Below are 15,002 nucleotides of genomic sequence, written 5' to 3'. Positions count from 1 at the left end.
GTCCTTTTACTCAAAAATTCTCTAATCCATCCATCCATTCTTCCCCTTTTCCCTAGTGCACCTACTTTGTACAACTAGCTGTCCCTCCACAGCATGTCATATGACTTCTCAATATCTAGAAAGGCAGCTATCATAAAACCTTTGTCCTTCGGACTTTTTTGTATTTCAGTTCCTAATTTAACTATCCTGCAGCTCCAAACTTTTTTGTATTTCAGTTCCTAATTTAATTATCTTGTAGCTCCAAACTTTCTGATTTCCCATAAGGGTTGTAGACTTTATAAATCCTTACAGAAATATTTCTCTTCTGCATGAAGATCTTAACAACATTATATTCTAGGCTTACTTCTTCATTCTCTACTGCTATGTAGCTTAATCCTTCCCTTATGAAAGTACAAACATCTTGTCCTCTTCCTAGTTTTCAGTCTTGCCTAAGGGCACTATACCCTGGAATTTTAAAAGCAAACTTTCCAAGCAACTATGTTCCCTGGATATATATGAGATCTGGTTTAGTTTTCATTTCCAGGATATTTTCGTTTAGTTCTTGACTATGTACGATCAGATTTTGAGCGTTCCAGCAAAAGACTGAGATCTCCATACTAGTCACGTTTCACCATTAATCTCATTCAAAATTGCATGAATACAGTCCATTGACAAATTGCTAATTTATAAGTATTTCTCTGGTGTCCTTACTACAATATTCATTTTTTTCTGATTTTTCCCCTTGTTTGTGATGTACAATTCATCATTTTTTTTCACTACGAGTATATTGTCACCTATTCCTTCTGCAGTGTTTATCATAGTCTTTATCAAATAAGGCTGTGTCTGCAGTTCCTCTTTTCCTGGGCTGATTGTCTCTTCCTTCTCCTCCTAATGCTTTGAGAGTCTCCTTACTGCTGCTACATAAGGCATGTTATTAACAATTTTTGTCTTTTGTATCTCAGTAGCTTGTCTTTCTGGAATACATCCTCTATATTAGTGGTTCTCAAACTTTTGTACTGATGACCCCTTTCACATAGCAAGCCTCTGAGTGCGACCCCCCCCTTATAAATTAAAAACACTTCTTTATATATTTAACATCGTTATATGTGCTGGAGGCAAAGCGGGGTTTGAGGTGGAGGTTGACAGCTCGTGACCCCCCCATGTAATAACCTCATGACCCCCTGAGGGGTCCCGACCCCCAGTTTGAGAACCCCTACTCTATATGCTGGACTGTGATTACCACCACAGTTACAACATTTGACCTGTATCAGAGGGGCAGCCGTGTTAGTCTGGATCTGTAAAAAGCAACAAAGAGTCCTGTGGCATCTTATAGACTAACAGATGTATTGTAGCATAAGCTGCATCTGACGAAGTGGGTATTCACCCACGAAAGCTCATGCTCCAATATGTCTGTTAGTCTATAAGGTGCCACAGGACTCTTTGTTGCTTTTTACATTTGACCTCTGTCCCTCTTATACAGGTTTCATAGGAACGCTTTCCTCCACAGTTACTGCTTTTCGTTTTCCCTTGACAAACATTTGCGACATGCCCACGCCATTGGCACTTAGAACACCTTAGGAGAGAGGGATATACGGCTTGATTCTGAATATCTGAAACCCTAGCGTTACTTTCTCAGGTAGAGCCATCCCTCAACACTGCAGCTGTTGATGGCTTTGCTTTCTCCTCCTGGTTTACTAATTAGTTGCTTACTTACTAACATTTTATCTTCTCCTGTGCTTTTGGTTTTCTCATCACTGGTCAGCGCTAATGGCATGCCATACATTACCCCTGGTAACTTATTTTAACTTTCCCGAGCATTTTAGTTTTTAGATTCACTTGTTCTTTGTTTTTACATTCAACTAAAAGATCCCCATCTCATAGCCTCCTGGCTCTTACAACATCCCCTATGCTTTTTTTAAATCCAGCCAGCTACTTTCAAAGGCTTAATGTCACCTAATCTTGTTCTTTTGACTAGTGATCTTACAATTGTAGCATTTTGGTTTATTTCCTTCCTCAGCTTTGCTTTTTTGATATCATCACCTGCTTCTGCTTCTATTCTTCTCTTTTTTCTCCCTACTTTGTGTCCATTCTCTATCTCTCTAATAGACTCTTCTTCAGTTTCCAGAGGGACTTCATCTGATGTCAGAAAATCCTCCCTCCCTCCCTTTAATCCAGCTCCCTTCTGTGTCAGATTTCCTGCCTTTATAGCAACCACCGACAGCTTCTCCTAGCTGGGACTCCTCTTTAAGTGAGCCTGGCCTACCCTCCAGGTGCAGCCAGTTAATATACTTGGCCTCTCAGGCCCATATGAACCCATTCAGAGCCTGTGTGGGATACAGACAACTGTTCTAGTAGCTAAGGCCCCGCAGAGAGGAGAGAAGAAAAGGAAAGATGCTGGTACCTGTGTATGATGTCTGGCCAAAGAGCAGAGTCCCTTCCACGGGGATATAGCCCTTCCCACTTGGGCAGATCTCACTGTATTCCACTGCAGACAGGAAGGGAAATGGGCAGAGAGGAAAGAAAACCCAGGAATTTGTATTACGATTAGGTTGGGACACAGTGAACACGCTATTTGCTCTGATCTGCGTGAGGAGACGGGAATGCTGGGGCTGGTGCCCTACCTGTGCCCAGGATAGGGCAAGGATGCGTCTCACAGTTGTCCCCCCAAGCAGCCCCCTCGGTGCAGCAGCACTCCTCCTTGGTGGTGTTTTTGGCCAGGACGCTGTCACACAGCTGGACGTCACTGATGTGATAGTAACACTCCTTCCGCTCTGAGCCAGCAGGACGTGGTGCTATGGGCCGCTCAGGATCCCCTGAGAGACAACAGAACACAAGAGATTTGCAACAGAAGACCTCAATGACATGCCAAGCTCCCAGCCTGAGCTCTGGAGCCCTAGGGAAGGTCACCCCACATCCAGAATCTCCCATGATGAAAACTGAGCTGGCAACGTGGCCTCCCTGGCACGACTGTTCAGCCTTCAGAACAGATCCCCACAGGTGAGATCTCACCCACACCCCTCATGGTCAGCAATGCCCAGGCAGCACCTGGCTCCTGCCCCAGTGAGATCTCACCCATGCCAGCTCGTGGCCGGCACTGCCCTGTTAGCACCCAGCTCCTGCCCCAGCGAGATCTCACCCATGCCAGTTCCTGGCTGGTACTGCCCTGTTTGCACCCAGCTCCTGTCCCAGCGAGATCTCACCCATGCCAGCTCGTGGCCGGCACTCTCCTGCCTCCGTGTTGTACTCCTCATGGTCACTGAGGCACAGGCACAGGAATGATCCCTCCACGTTCTCACAGAGTGCGGTCCCACACACGGCTACCATCAGCTCACACTCGTTCACATCTGTGGCACAAGGCAAAGGAAACGGCTTGAGGCCTCCCACAGTGGGACAGTCCTCACAGTCACGGATGCTCTTCACCCCATAGGGGCTGTATCTCAGTATGTGTCTGTTGGGAGGGAACGAGCCCGTGGATGGACTGCACAGTGTTGAACACCAAGAGGACTCCTTATCCATGAAATGCAGGAAGCCCCTTCACCAGGAGCGTTTAAACCTCACCTGGACAGAGTGCTGGGAATAGATCCTGCCCTGGCCCTCCAGAATGGACTAGGTGGGATCTGACAGGGCATTTCCTCCTCCAACTGCTGCGATTCAGGCACACTCCACTGTAAACACCCGATAATCGACCCCTTCATCATTCACGTGCAGCCCCCTCTCTGGTGGAAGGTGTTGGCCTTGCACATTTTCAATCCCCCAAGTGAGCTTCTCTGACCTCCAGGGGCTCCTGTGTCCATCTGCTTGAAAAGGGCCCATGTCCTGGAGACTCACTTGGTGGCCACTTGCTCCCCCTGCCCCTGCTCACCGCCCCACCGACCTGTGCACACCTTTCATTACTAGGAATCCTGAGGGAGCCACAGGGAAAGGATTTTTCCCATCCCCTGCCGGGAAGGGACATCCCCACAGTGGACAGACTGATCCGTGCAGCACAAAGGGTGCAGGGCCAAATGTGCTGCAGATACAGGCCCAGGCACCGAGGCAGTGTGAAGGCATCGGGCCAGAAGCATTGAGTGACCCTTACCTACACAGTCCTGGCCTGGGGGTAAGTTCTCATAGCCACTGTCGCAGAGGCAGCGGAATGAGCCATCTGTGTTGTCACAGAAGGCGTGGCTCCCGCAGAGCGTCTCGTTGGCACATTCGTCTATGTCTGCAGGAGAGAGGAGGGCCTGGGTCAGAGCAGAACCTCCCTTCTCTAGACCACCCCCATCACACTCCCAGAGCCCCCCCACCTGGGTCAGCCCCTGGGGATCAGGGGCAGGCAATACCCGAAGCAAAAGCTCTCAACCCCTGCTGCCGCAGGATCACAGGGCCAGGCCTGCCCAGCTCCCCTCCCTAATTTGCAAGAAGGAAGGGGAACAACTTAGTACGGGGGAAGAGCCACCATAAGGGCAACCTCCAATACAATTCAATGCTCCAACTGGGTAGAGATGGGATGAAAAAGTACACAGGGGACATGGGCAGAGTTGGGGAATTAGGGGGACAGGTGATATAGAGGGATATAGGGAGGTATATGGGAAAGTATAGGAGACAGGAAGAATGCAAATGGGTATGGAGCCATGGGTAGGTATAGAGAATATGGAGATTATTGACAAGGATAGGGGAGTTTGGGCTGATACAGGATAGAATAAGTGAATATGAAGTGTTACAGGCTAGTGTACAGGGGCCTATGGGAGAATGTGGGAGCATATGGGGCCCTGAACACAGATAGGGACTGTGCTCTCCTGCTCCTGACCTCCTTGCTGATCAGGGCAGACTTGCACATTTTCTCCTTCCTCAGTTCCTCACCCTGACCCATGGAAAGCTCTGCCTGCAGCTGTGCAGAGCCTGCTCCCCACACACACAGATCCCACAAGCCCCCAAACCCTGGCTTTATGGCCTCTCAGGCACAATCAGAGGCTTGCTGGGACCCCTCACCTGCCTATAACTACACCCGCAGACCTCCCCAAAGCTGGGAAGAGTCAGGGCTGCAGGGGCTGGGTCGCCTGGCAGAGGGTGTGACCTTGCAGGTGCACAGTGCACCCTGATATCCCTCCCACTGCTGCATGGGGTGCGAGATCTCCTCACAGCAGCTGAGGAAGCTGCATGTTTGCAGCTTGGCATTGTCCAGACGTTAAGGAGCAGAAGTGGAGCTCAGATGGCATTAACCTATGGTGTTAGTGGCTGTGCTGGGCCCCAGCTGGCGAAGCCTCCCCCTCGCACAATCTTATGAGAGTTTGGGGGACTCTTTAACGCCACAGTAATTCCTTTTAGTGTCACCTTTCAATGCTGCCCTTGGCTGGGAGCCCTAAATCCAACCCTAGGGCTCTGCAGGGGGGATCTCCATGCACCAACCTCAGAGCCAAGCAACCAGCCTCTGTCAGAGCACAGCTCAGCCAGCAGCCTCAGGGAGGCAGCTAGACACAGCCAGGAACCCCAGCAGGCTGCTGCCTCTTGGGGGACTCTGCGCTGCAATACAATCCTGGCCCTGGAATGGACTGTAACCTCCCCAGGAATCTCCCTAAGAGGAAAAGCTGCACAATGCAGCGTCTGTTACCAAATGCCAAGAAGAGAGAAGTCTAGACACAAACAGCCAGGAAAACAAGCACTCAGCATTATCTACATCTACGCTGGCCAAGCACTTCCTCCTCTCCATCGCTAACCGGGGACACGACCACAGGCGCCTCCCTGCTTCTGGCTTGGGCAGCAAGCTTTATCCTCAGGATGCCAACTGAGCCAGCCAGCCCCCCGCCCCGCCCTGCCCCCAGGAGAGAGCACAGATCACAGCAAGAGAGCACGCAGCGGTACCCACCAATGCAGTCACCCAGCGGTGTCCGGTGGAAGCCAGGCTGGCAGCCCATAACGCAGCGGTATGAACCCGGGGTGTTCTGGCACCTCCATGTGCCGCACACTGTGTCCCCGAAATCCACACACTCGTCCACATCTGTCACCCGGTGACAACGGACACAGAAGGAGAAGGGCAAAGAGATGGGACAGTCAACTGGCGACCCCACAACCCAACTGGAGAGCCTTGGTGGGACCAGACCTCCAACACACTGGGGGTCTGTGGCAACTGCCCCACAAATCCACTAATTACCTGATACTAGCCCTCCCCCTCCGCACAAAACCACTGTGGGGCCTGGGGCCCTTTGTCGAGGCATAGCTAGTGGGAGAACCAATGAAGGGGCAGAGGCCTTGTGGCTCTGGAGCAGGAATGAAGTGATGAGTGTCAGTGGTACCTGGAGCAGAAGCGTTCCCTCTGCACAAGGAGGGAGACCCTCATACGTACGCCAGTGATCTGGGGAGAGCCCTGTGTTCCCCCGAGACCAGCGCTTACCTACACAGTCATCAGTCTCCTGTGAGTGCCTGAAGCCATTTTCACACAAACATCTGTAGGAGCCCTCCGTATTGAAACATTGGCCTCGCAAACACCGGGATTTGTCTGCACATTCATCCACGTCTGGAAGAGACAAGATGAAGATCAGCACAGAGGCTGTCCGACGGGTGTATACTGGTCCCTGCACAATAAATACTATCCCCAGTGGGCAGAGACCACGGCGGAGGGGATAAGGGACCACAGCCAGGGAAAGGAGAGAGCATAGTCAGGGGCAGAGGAAAGCCCAGGGGGAGAGTCAGGGGGCGGTCGGGGCAAGGGAGAGCCCAGGGCAATAGCCAGGGTCCAATGCACATTTAGCTGCTGCCATTTGTCCCAGTTGCTCACCTTGACAGCTGACTCCCCCAGCTGCATTTGAGAAGCCAGGAGCACAAATACAGAAATAGGATCCGTGGCTGTTCAGACACTCGCCATTGGGGCTGCAGATCTCACTGGCCAGGCACTCATTCATGTCTGCAAGGGAAACGTGAGTTAGCTACACACAATTGGCTGGGGGCAGATGGCAGGAGGGCCCCTCCCCGCTCCCCCAGCCCGCACAGGGCAGGCCCTGGGAAGGTTTAGGGTTCCATCCAGCCGTCTCATTGCAGGTACAGGGAGTGCGTCAGTGGTGAACTCGTATTTGGTTAATGCTCTGGGGCAGCGCTCCACAGGCTGGTCGTCCCAGGCTGCACTGCAATCCCCCTGCATGGGTAGAAATGGGAATTCCCAGCAGATGCCCCAGACTCCATGGTGGGGTCCAAAGGGGAACAGGGCTAGTACCTTCACACACAGTGCCGTTGAGCAGCTCAAATCCAGGGCGGCAGTGGCAGACATAGGAGCCTGGTGTGTTCAGGCACTCTCCTCCAAGGCAGCTAACGGTGGGGTCTTCACACTCATCAATATCTGTCCAGGCAGAGAGGCACAGGATTAAGAGTCAAGGCCAGTGAGGGTGCGCAATGAGCAACTGCCACAAACAAACAGAGGCCAAGGGCAGCAGCAATTCAGGCCTCTGACAGCCAAAGGCAGGTTAGTGTTCAGAGACCTTCCTGCCTGCTGAGTGCAGAGCCCCTGGCTGTCAGCCCACAGTGCGATCCTGGGGCTGCCTACACGGAAGGATCAAGGATCATGCTAACGGCACAAGAGTGTACGTCAGTGAAATGCCCCAACACTCTCAAACACCCCATCTGACCCCACTCTCCTGGCTGCCTAACCCTTCCCCGACAGGTGCCCCTTATTCTCTCCTGTCTGTGGAAACGCCCCATCCTCATCCTCCCAGCCATCCCTTAAAATCTCCTGGCCCTCCCCCAGCCGTCATCAGTGCTTTAAGAGTTTCATTAATAATGAAAAGTTGAAGGAACTAAATCTGTTCCTTTGGGCTAAGATATGGCTGAGGAACAGGCCAACAACCTGCTATTACCTGCAGGGTGTAAGCTCTAAGGAGGGAGGAGAACTCTTTGGGTGATGGTACGGGTCTGGGTGGGTGTAAGGAGGAGGGATGAGATGACACTAATGTAAGGTCTGAGGCAGATTTTAAGATGTTTAAAGAAGACTTTGTTTGACAGCATTCTGTCTGGCAAGGAAACTTTTGTAATTGTGAAATCTATACTTTATTGTTTTGCCTTTATGGTTCCTACTTCTCTATTGTTTATCTGCATGGTTTCTGTCTGGTTCTTTGATTGTTTCTGTCTGGTCCATAACTAATTTTGCAAGATTTAAATCAATTAAGGTGGTGGGGTATGATTGGTTAAAGAATTATTTCACAATATGTTAGGATTAGTCAAAGAATTATTTTGTAGTACTTCAGTTTAAAATGACTGTTTAAGACAGTAGTTCTGAGCCAGGGGTACATGTACCCTTGGGCATACTCAGAAGTCTTCCAGGGGGTATTCAACTCATCTAGATCAGTGTTTCTCAATCTGGGGGTTGTAGCCCCCAGGGGGGTCATGGGATGGGCTTAGGGGGTTGCAAGTGCAGGGCCAGCATCAGGGGGCGGCAAGCAGGGATTTGCCCAGGGCCCATGCCACAGGGGGCCATACAAAGCTAAATTACATGCTTCAGCCTTGGGCGGCAGGGCTTGGGCTTCAGTTAAGGCTCACGTTATCACACTGAAATGCAAGTACAATATTTATATTCCTATTGATTTATTTTGTAATTATACGGTCAAAATGAGAAAGTCAGCAGTTTTTCAGTAAGTGTGCTGAGACATTTTTGTATTTTTATGTCTGATTTTGTAAGCAAGTAGTTTTTAAGTGAGGTGAAACTTGGGGTACACAAGACAAATCAGACTCCTGAAAGGGGTACAGTAGCCTGGAAAGGTTGAGAACCACTGGGTTAAGGTACAGCTAAGCAGGATTCAAGTTTCACTATATAAACTGGGGTCCAAAAGGAAGTTATTTGGAACCAACGCCAGAACACAGCCCAAGATCAGAGCTGCCAGATTTAAACACCCTGCCAATCACACCACACAGAAGCTGGAGGAGCTGCGGGCGACCTGATCCTGACTGGCCACCAGGAAAAGTCTGTCGTCCTTATTGGGAGCAATGTATGCTTAGCGTGTGTATTCTGTTTTGATAACTCTTAATAAACAGAAGTTAAGAATATTACTGTGTAAGGCTCTTTCACTGGTAAATAGTGCTGCAAACCCACAGAAAATTAGGCCCTGAGCTCTAGGAGCTGGGTAAGGGTGGGGTGCCTAAATTAACTGGGTTATGCCTGGAGCCCACAGAAGAGTAAAGTTGGGGTGCCCTAGAGTGTGCAGGTAATACTAAGGGAAATGGGTTTCCATCTCCCAGCATGACCGTGTCCACCGTAGACAGCTAGATGTAGCCTCGGCCTCAGCTGGCTCTGTCACCCTGGACTGTCCCATTCACCTGCCTCTTTTGGAGCACGACTCAGCTCAGCTAATGCATGCAGGAGGCAGCTCTCCACCCTCCCACAGGGCAGCGAAAGCTCCTTACTCCCACCCTTCCACTGGTCCATCCAGGGGAGGTGTGATCCTCCACGCCCTCAGAAGGAAACAGCATTTCTGCTACATTTTCAGTCCCCTGAGCCTGCCAGACAGGGCCCGGGGCCCCTGGGTGCAGCTTTTCTGACTGTGAGAAAGCACATGAGTAAGAGGACTGATTCCCCATCAATACCAGCCTGCGGGCTGCAGAGGGCACCAACAATATTCCCCACCTCTCTTGTTCTGCCTGTTCCCATCACAGAAGTTAGAGGTGGAAACACTGAGCTTGAAAGCTCCTCAGGGCAGAGCAGGGACTGCGCCTCTGCTAAGTGCCAAGTGCACGGTGTACTCAACAGGGCACCATTCATTTATGCCCTAGGGCAAGATTACTCCTACCACTCAGTTCTAAAACATCCCTAGCTTCCATCAGTTCCCTGGCAGACAATCCATGCCCTAGTTCATTTGTTGTGAGCCATCTCAAAACCCTTATTGTTCTTCACACTCAAAACCCAAAATCTAGAGCCATGGTCACCAATCCAGCAGGGGAAGACTGGAACAGTCTCTCCTGGGGTCAGTCACCAAACACTTGATAACATTCCCTCAGTGCTCTCTCCCCAAGCTGCTGTAGCAGCGAGCACAGGGAAGTGACATGCCGGGAAAGACCCATCTAAAGAGGGAGTCACATGACTAGCCCACAAACGGAATGAAATGTGCAATCCTTCCATCCCATCAGGAGCATGGAAACTTTACCTCATTTCCTGTGTGTGCCTCAGACCCAGCTGTAAACCTAGAGGAAGAAGAAAAGTGGCCAAGATGCCTTCTCCCTCTCCAGGAGGAACCACCAGACGCAGTGTGCCTCTGCCCATGAGTTTTACCCCAAACAAACAGCCGGGAAGACCCCTGTTAGTTGGTTTATTTACCATCTGTATGCTGATGGTTCCCAGGTGCTCCACTGTCCAGCCATGAGAGAAGCTACAGTTCTCCCTTACTAGTTTTTCATGCCATGCTCATCACCAGGGGGTCTTTATCAAGCACCTTGGACTACATCTGCACTCTGCCTACTGATCCATCTGCAAAGGGCCCTTCTCCACCACTGCAGCCATCTGAACTGCTTCACATAACAAACAACAAAACCTGCCACAAAAATGTTTCCTTCTTTGCCCTCAAATGTGGGATTTCTCTCCAAAAATATCCCTGCTGAAGACCCATGACAGGCACTGGGCCAGAGACAGATTTAAGGTCCAATATCTTGGGTCCGAAAGGTGACCCTGATACCAGCAGAAAGGTGCTGGGGGAGGGTATTCCCAATGCAGGGTTTCAGGCATTAGGAGACGCAGAAATTCCATTTTAGGTCATTTTCATGAGGGGGGGGTCTAAACAATATTATAGTTCTATTTTTTCTTCTCCTCTGAGGCCTGTACAGCTGGGTGAATGGGAGAAACAAATAACCTTAAATTCTCTCAGTCACACTCCTAAGGCAGTTTTCCTGCAAAATATGTGGCTGATCCAGAACCTACGCTGGTGCAGCTGGGTATAGAGGACCGGTTGGCAGGAGTCTCTGTACACTTCACCTGTGGCTCTGCCACTGCTGTGTAACTTAGCAACATAAAATGTTCTACACCACAATTTCACATATGCACGACAGAGCACAGCCTTAGAGCTACACTTGGAAAAAAAACCCACCCACAAGTTACGACAGGGCCTAGGGAATGGAACAATTAACAACCACAGGTTTAGCAGTTACTAGGGAAGTCTCGAGTTCTGTTCCACAAGGTCTGCTGTGGTCTGACAGATCTCACTGTCTAGGAGTTTGTGCTGAGGCCCAGCGTTCGCTTTTCCTTCCACAATTTCATCCCAGTCCTCCTGATTCATAGAACCATAGGGTTAGAAGGGACTGTAAGGGTCATCTAGTGTAACGCCCTTATTACTTTTATTGGTTATTATTATTATTGCCAATAACACTGCAAACACTTATCCATATGCTTACCGTTAAGCAAACGAGTAACCATATCCCTATTTAGCAAAGCACTCTCAGAGCCTGCCCCTAAAACTTCAGTAGACCTAGTAATGCTGCTCAGGGCGTACTGCTATCGCCCAGTTACTACAGCAATAGAAACTCACCCGTGTTGCTGTAGCGCCTGCAGTGTGGACGTACCCTAAGACAGAGAGCGGTCCTGGTGACTTCAATACCACAACTTGCATGCTTGAAGTTAAGTCTGTTCTTCAATGCTTTGTTGAACTGGGGCCTTTATTATTTCATCACCCTTTTGCCAGCTTTCCCTCTTTCACTGGCTTGCCCGTGTCTTGTAAACCCTCTGCCTATTTTCATTTTGTTTTGCTTTTAACCCTTGCACCACGGGCCTAGACAATTCCTCTCTGCCTTGCAGTTTATACCTGGCAGACATTTATAAACTCCTCCCAGGTCCCTCTGTCTCTGGAGTTGAGGCTTAGCCACAGGTTTTACTCATTTCACGCTTCCCTACCGTTAAGGCTACCACTGTGACATGGATATTTTTAGTAAAAGTCAGGGACGGTTCATGGGCAAAAAATCAAAAATTCACAGAAGACGTGACTTGTCTCTGACTTTTACTAAAATTATCCTTGACAAAACGGGGAGGGAGGAGGGTCCAGCAGCCTGTCCTGCTGCGGTGGCTGGGAGCTGTGGGCTCCCATCCTTGCCCAGTGGCTGGCAGCTGGGGGGATCCCCCAGGGATCTGCAGGGCTGGGAGCTGAGGGGGGGCCCAACCACCTGCAGGGGCAGAGAGCTGAGCTGGCTGCTGCAGGAGGCCCCCCACTGCCAGTGCTGGCTGGGCTGCTACGGTGCCCCAATGTCACAGATTCCGTGACTTCCACGACCTCTGTGACATAATCGTAGCCTTACCTATAACTCAGCCCCCTGATCACCTTGGCTGGTCTTCTCTGAACTCCCTCTGATTTGCCAATATCTTTCTGATAAAAAGGTGCCCACAATAAATGCACCAGCGCTGCACAAAAGAGGACCTGGCTATTCCCCTGTGTCAGAGACACAATAGCTCTGTGCCTGCAGCCCAAAGGGGCCCTGTTTGCTTCCACACTGCATCCGAAATTCCTAATTTACTGCCCCATGCCTTTCTCAGCCATGCCTTCCCGCTCCCACTGACGACCTAGGCTCGGGGTTGTTTTCTCCAGACATATTAGCCATGTTGTTCTGAACAGAATCCCATTCTGCTATTCCCTGCCTGTGTTTCTGGTCTCTCTAGGACTCTTTGTATTATGCTGTCCTCACTGGGGCTTGCAGCTCTCCCTAAATTAGTATCAGCTGAGAATCTCATTAATGAGCTGGGTACCTGTACCCCTTCCCAGAGCTGATCATTTCGCTTCAGATACTCCCTACCCCTCCAAACATGATGTGCTGCCAATGTGCAGGGCTAAGCTGACCTGACCCAGGGCCGTGACCCAACCGGAGGTGTGACCCAAATCGGGAGCAGGACCACTGGCTTCCAAGTCTGACACTACAAACACACTTATTACTGCCTGATTTGCAGACACAGCTCCCAGCAGAGGCAGAGAGCAGTCTGGGCGATTTACCTTCACAGGTGAATCTGTTGGAGGAGAGCATGTAGCCAGCATCGCAGGCTCGGCAGGCAAAGGAGCCATCCGTGTTGGTACAGATTCCCAAGGGGCAGGCAGTGGGTGAGCTGCATTCATCGATATCTGGGGACAGCAGAGACTGGAACTCCGGCTGAGATGAAGGACAGGGCACACCTACTCTGCTCCCCCGTTCCCCTGCCCACCAGGTACTCACAGCTAGCTGGGGGATTAGCTCTGACTCTCACAGACTCCTTTCCAAAGCTGCAGTGGTCCCTCTCTGAACACCTGCAGGCCCCCACTGACCTCCCTTGAAACCCCCTCTAGCTCTCTATTGCTCTGCAAAAGCTAAACCACTGAAGCAGGTTTACTAGGTAGGCCCTTTGCTCTCTAAGTGGGTCTCGCTGAGATTCAGGGGGCTGTTCCCCAGAAGCTCTCCTGAGTGCAGGGAGCTCAGCTTGAAGCTGCTGCAGGAAGAGTGGCTCAGCTCAGGCCACCAGTGATGCAGACCGAGGGCCAGAGACTCAGCCTTAGGGGCACTGATTACAACTGCAGCCTGCAAATGTTGTGCCACAAGCTGTCAGCTTTGCCTCAGCTGGGCTGGGGGATGCCCAGTGACCCAAGTGACATGCACATTGTGAGATTCTGCAGCCACAGCTAGAGATCCAGCCCTGGACACCACCAATGGCCTTCTCCTAACTGCAAGCATGTCCTCCCACGGAATCCAGTCTCCCTGGCACCCACACATCTCATCAGTCCACAGGAGATACCTTCACACATGCTGCCATCTCTGGACACGGTGTATCCAGCACCACAGGCTGCACAGGAGAAGGAGCCCTCGCTGTTGATACAGAGTCCCATGGGGCAGGCGTTGTGGGTCGCACACTCATTGATATCTAAATAAACCCACAAACCAGAGTGAGAGCTGGACAGGGAGGAGGGGCCAAGTCTGAGCACAGGAGAGGCAGAGCTTCCTCTCAGAGCCCGGTGCACTGAGGGGAATAGATCAATAATAGATAAGGAGGGAGAGAGGGTATTCCCACAGGATCTCAGGACCTAGCTACCCAGGTTGGGGCAGGGAGGTACAGGCAGCCAGGCCATGCACTCAGGAATGCCCCAGGCTCAATGGAATCAATGCCTCAGACTTCACTAGGAGTTGGACTAGGTCCAAAAGCTTCTGGTAGAGGATAGGATACCTTGGCAGCTCTTCTCATCTGCTGTCACCTCATAGCCATGGTAGCAGGAACACCTGAAGGAACCAGCCAGGTTGATGCACAGTCCATGAGCACAGATTCCCACGGTGAAGCACTCATCGTCATCTGCAAGACACAGCAAAGGGGCCCATCAATCCAGGAACAGGGGTGCTCTGAAATCACCAGGGATCTCCCCACAATCCAATTCTGCAGGGCGTGGTACTCAGGGTGCACACACTAGCCTCTCCTGCCTGCCATTTACCACAGCCAGCGCCTGCCCACAAGGCTTGTGTGGCACAGTACAGCCCCAGGAGTGCTTGGCCAGGGCTGGAATTGCTGCCACGCAAGAGGGAGTTTCCACAAGGTGGGGAGGGGTCTTGGGGGGGAACAGCTCTTGCCTCCTTACCAACGCATCTTCCATTCATCGGCTGGTAACCGGCTGCACAGCTGAGACACTCATAGGAGCCCAGTGCATTGACACATCTCCCTCTGGGGCAGGTGCTGGGGTCAGCACACTCATCAATGTCTGCAAAGAGACCCCCTGCTTTCAGACTCCAGGAAAAGAGAGAGACAAATCAAGTCCTATCCAGAACATCCTCACAGCTGGGACCACAGTCAGCTCCATCTAACCTTCTGAGCCAGCTCTGGCCAAAGTAAGAGTGACCGTGACTCCAAGCAGATGGGCTCGATGGTGCACCGACTTTGGGGCCAGAAGGAGGTTCTCACGAGTCCCAGTTGTCATCATTGTCTCTGTGGCCTGTTCCCACACCTATTAGGATGCCCATTTTGATTTTCAATCAGTGTGACATGCTATGTACATGCAGCTGGCTGCAGACATCATACCTTCAATGTACTTGCCAGCCCAGGGCTCAAACAGAGGCAAGCAATGACAGATGCCAAACCTCCAAAGACT

At 51.1% G+C, this 15,002-nt stretch overlaps 1 protein-coding gene across 6 annotated transcripts in view; it reads right to left on the bottom strand.

Annotated features, from left to right (window-relative positions):
- Window positions 1-15,002, bottom strand: part of LTBP2 (latent transforming growth factor beta binding protein 2) — a 128,433-nt gene that overhangs the window by 9,738 nt on the left and 103,693 nt on the right. For 3 of the 6 annotated variants that reach the window (XM_030559159.1, XM_030559160.1, XM_030559166.1), the window contains 12 exons: window positions 14,496-14,615; window positions 14,093-14,215; window positions 13,667-13,792; window positions 12,897-13,022; window positions 7,166-7,288; window positions 6,734-6,859; window positions 6,350-6,472; window positions 5,825-5,956; window positions 4,058-4,183; window positions 3,180-3,323; window positions 2,601-2,792; window positions 2,381-2,464 (listed from right to left, as the gene is read on the bottom strand). In XM_030559159.1, the coding sequence (XP_030415019.1) occupies window positions 2,381-2,464; window positions 2,601-2,792; window positions 3,180-3,323; window positions 4,058-4,183; window positions 5,825-5,956; window positions 6,350-6,472; window positions 6,734-6,859; window positions 7,166-7,288; window positions 12,897-13,022; window positions 13,667-13,792; window positions 14,093-14,215; window positions 14,496-14,615 (1,545 nt within the window). The remainder of the gene's footprint in view (window positions 1-2,380; window positions 2,465-2,600; window positions 2,793-3,179; window positions 3,324-4,057; window positions 4,184-5,824; window positions 5,957-6,349; window positions 6,473-6,733; window positions 6,860-7,165; window positions 7,289-12,896; window positions 13,023-13,666; window positions 13,793-14,092; window positions 14,216-14,495; window positions 14,616-15,002) is intronic. The other 3 variants (XM_030559161.1, XM_030559163.1, XM_030559162.1) reach the window with 3 other exon arrangements.

Source organism: Gopherus evgoodei, chromosome 4 (genome assembly GCF_007399415.2).
Source record: "Gopherus evgoodei ecotype Sinaloan lineage chromosome 4, rGopEvg1_v1.p, whole genome shotgun sequence".
NCBI classification, from domain to species: Eukaryota; Metazoa; Chordata; order Testudines; family Testudinidae; genus Gopherus; species Gopherus evgoodei.
The sequence above is the reverse complement of the archived record's forward strand: the minus strand, read 5'-3'. Positions and strand labels throughout refer to the sequence as shown.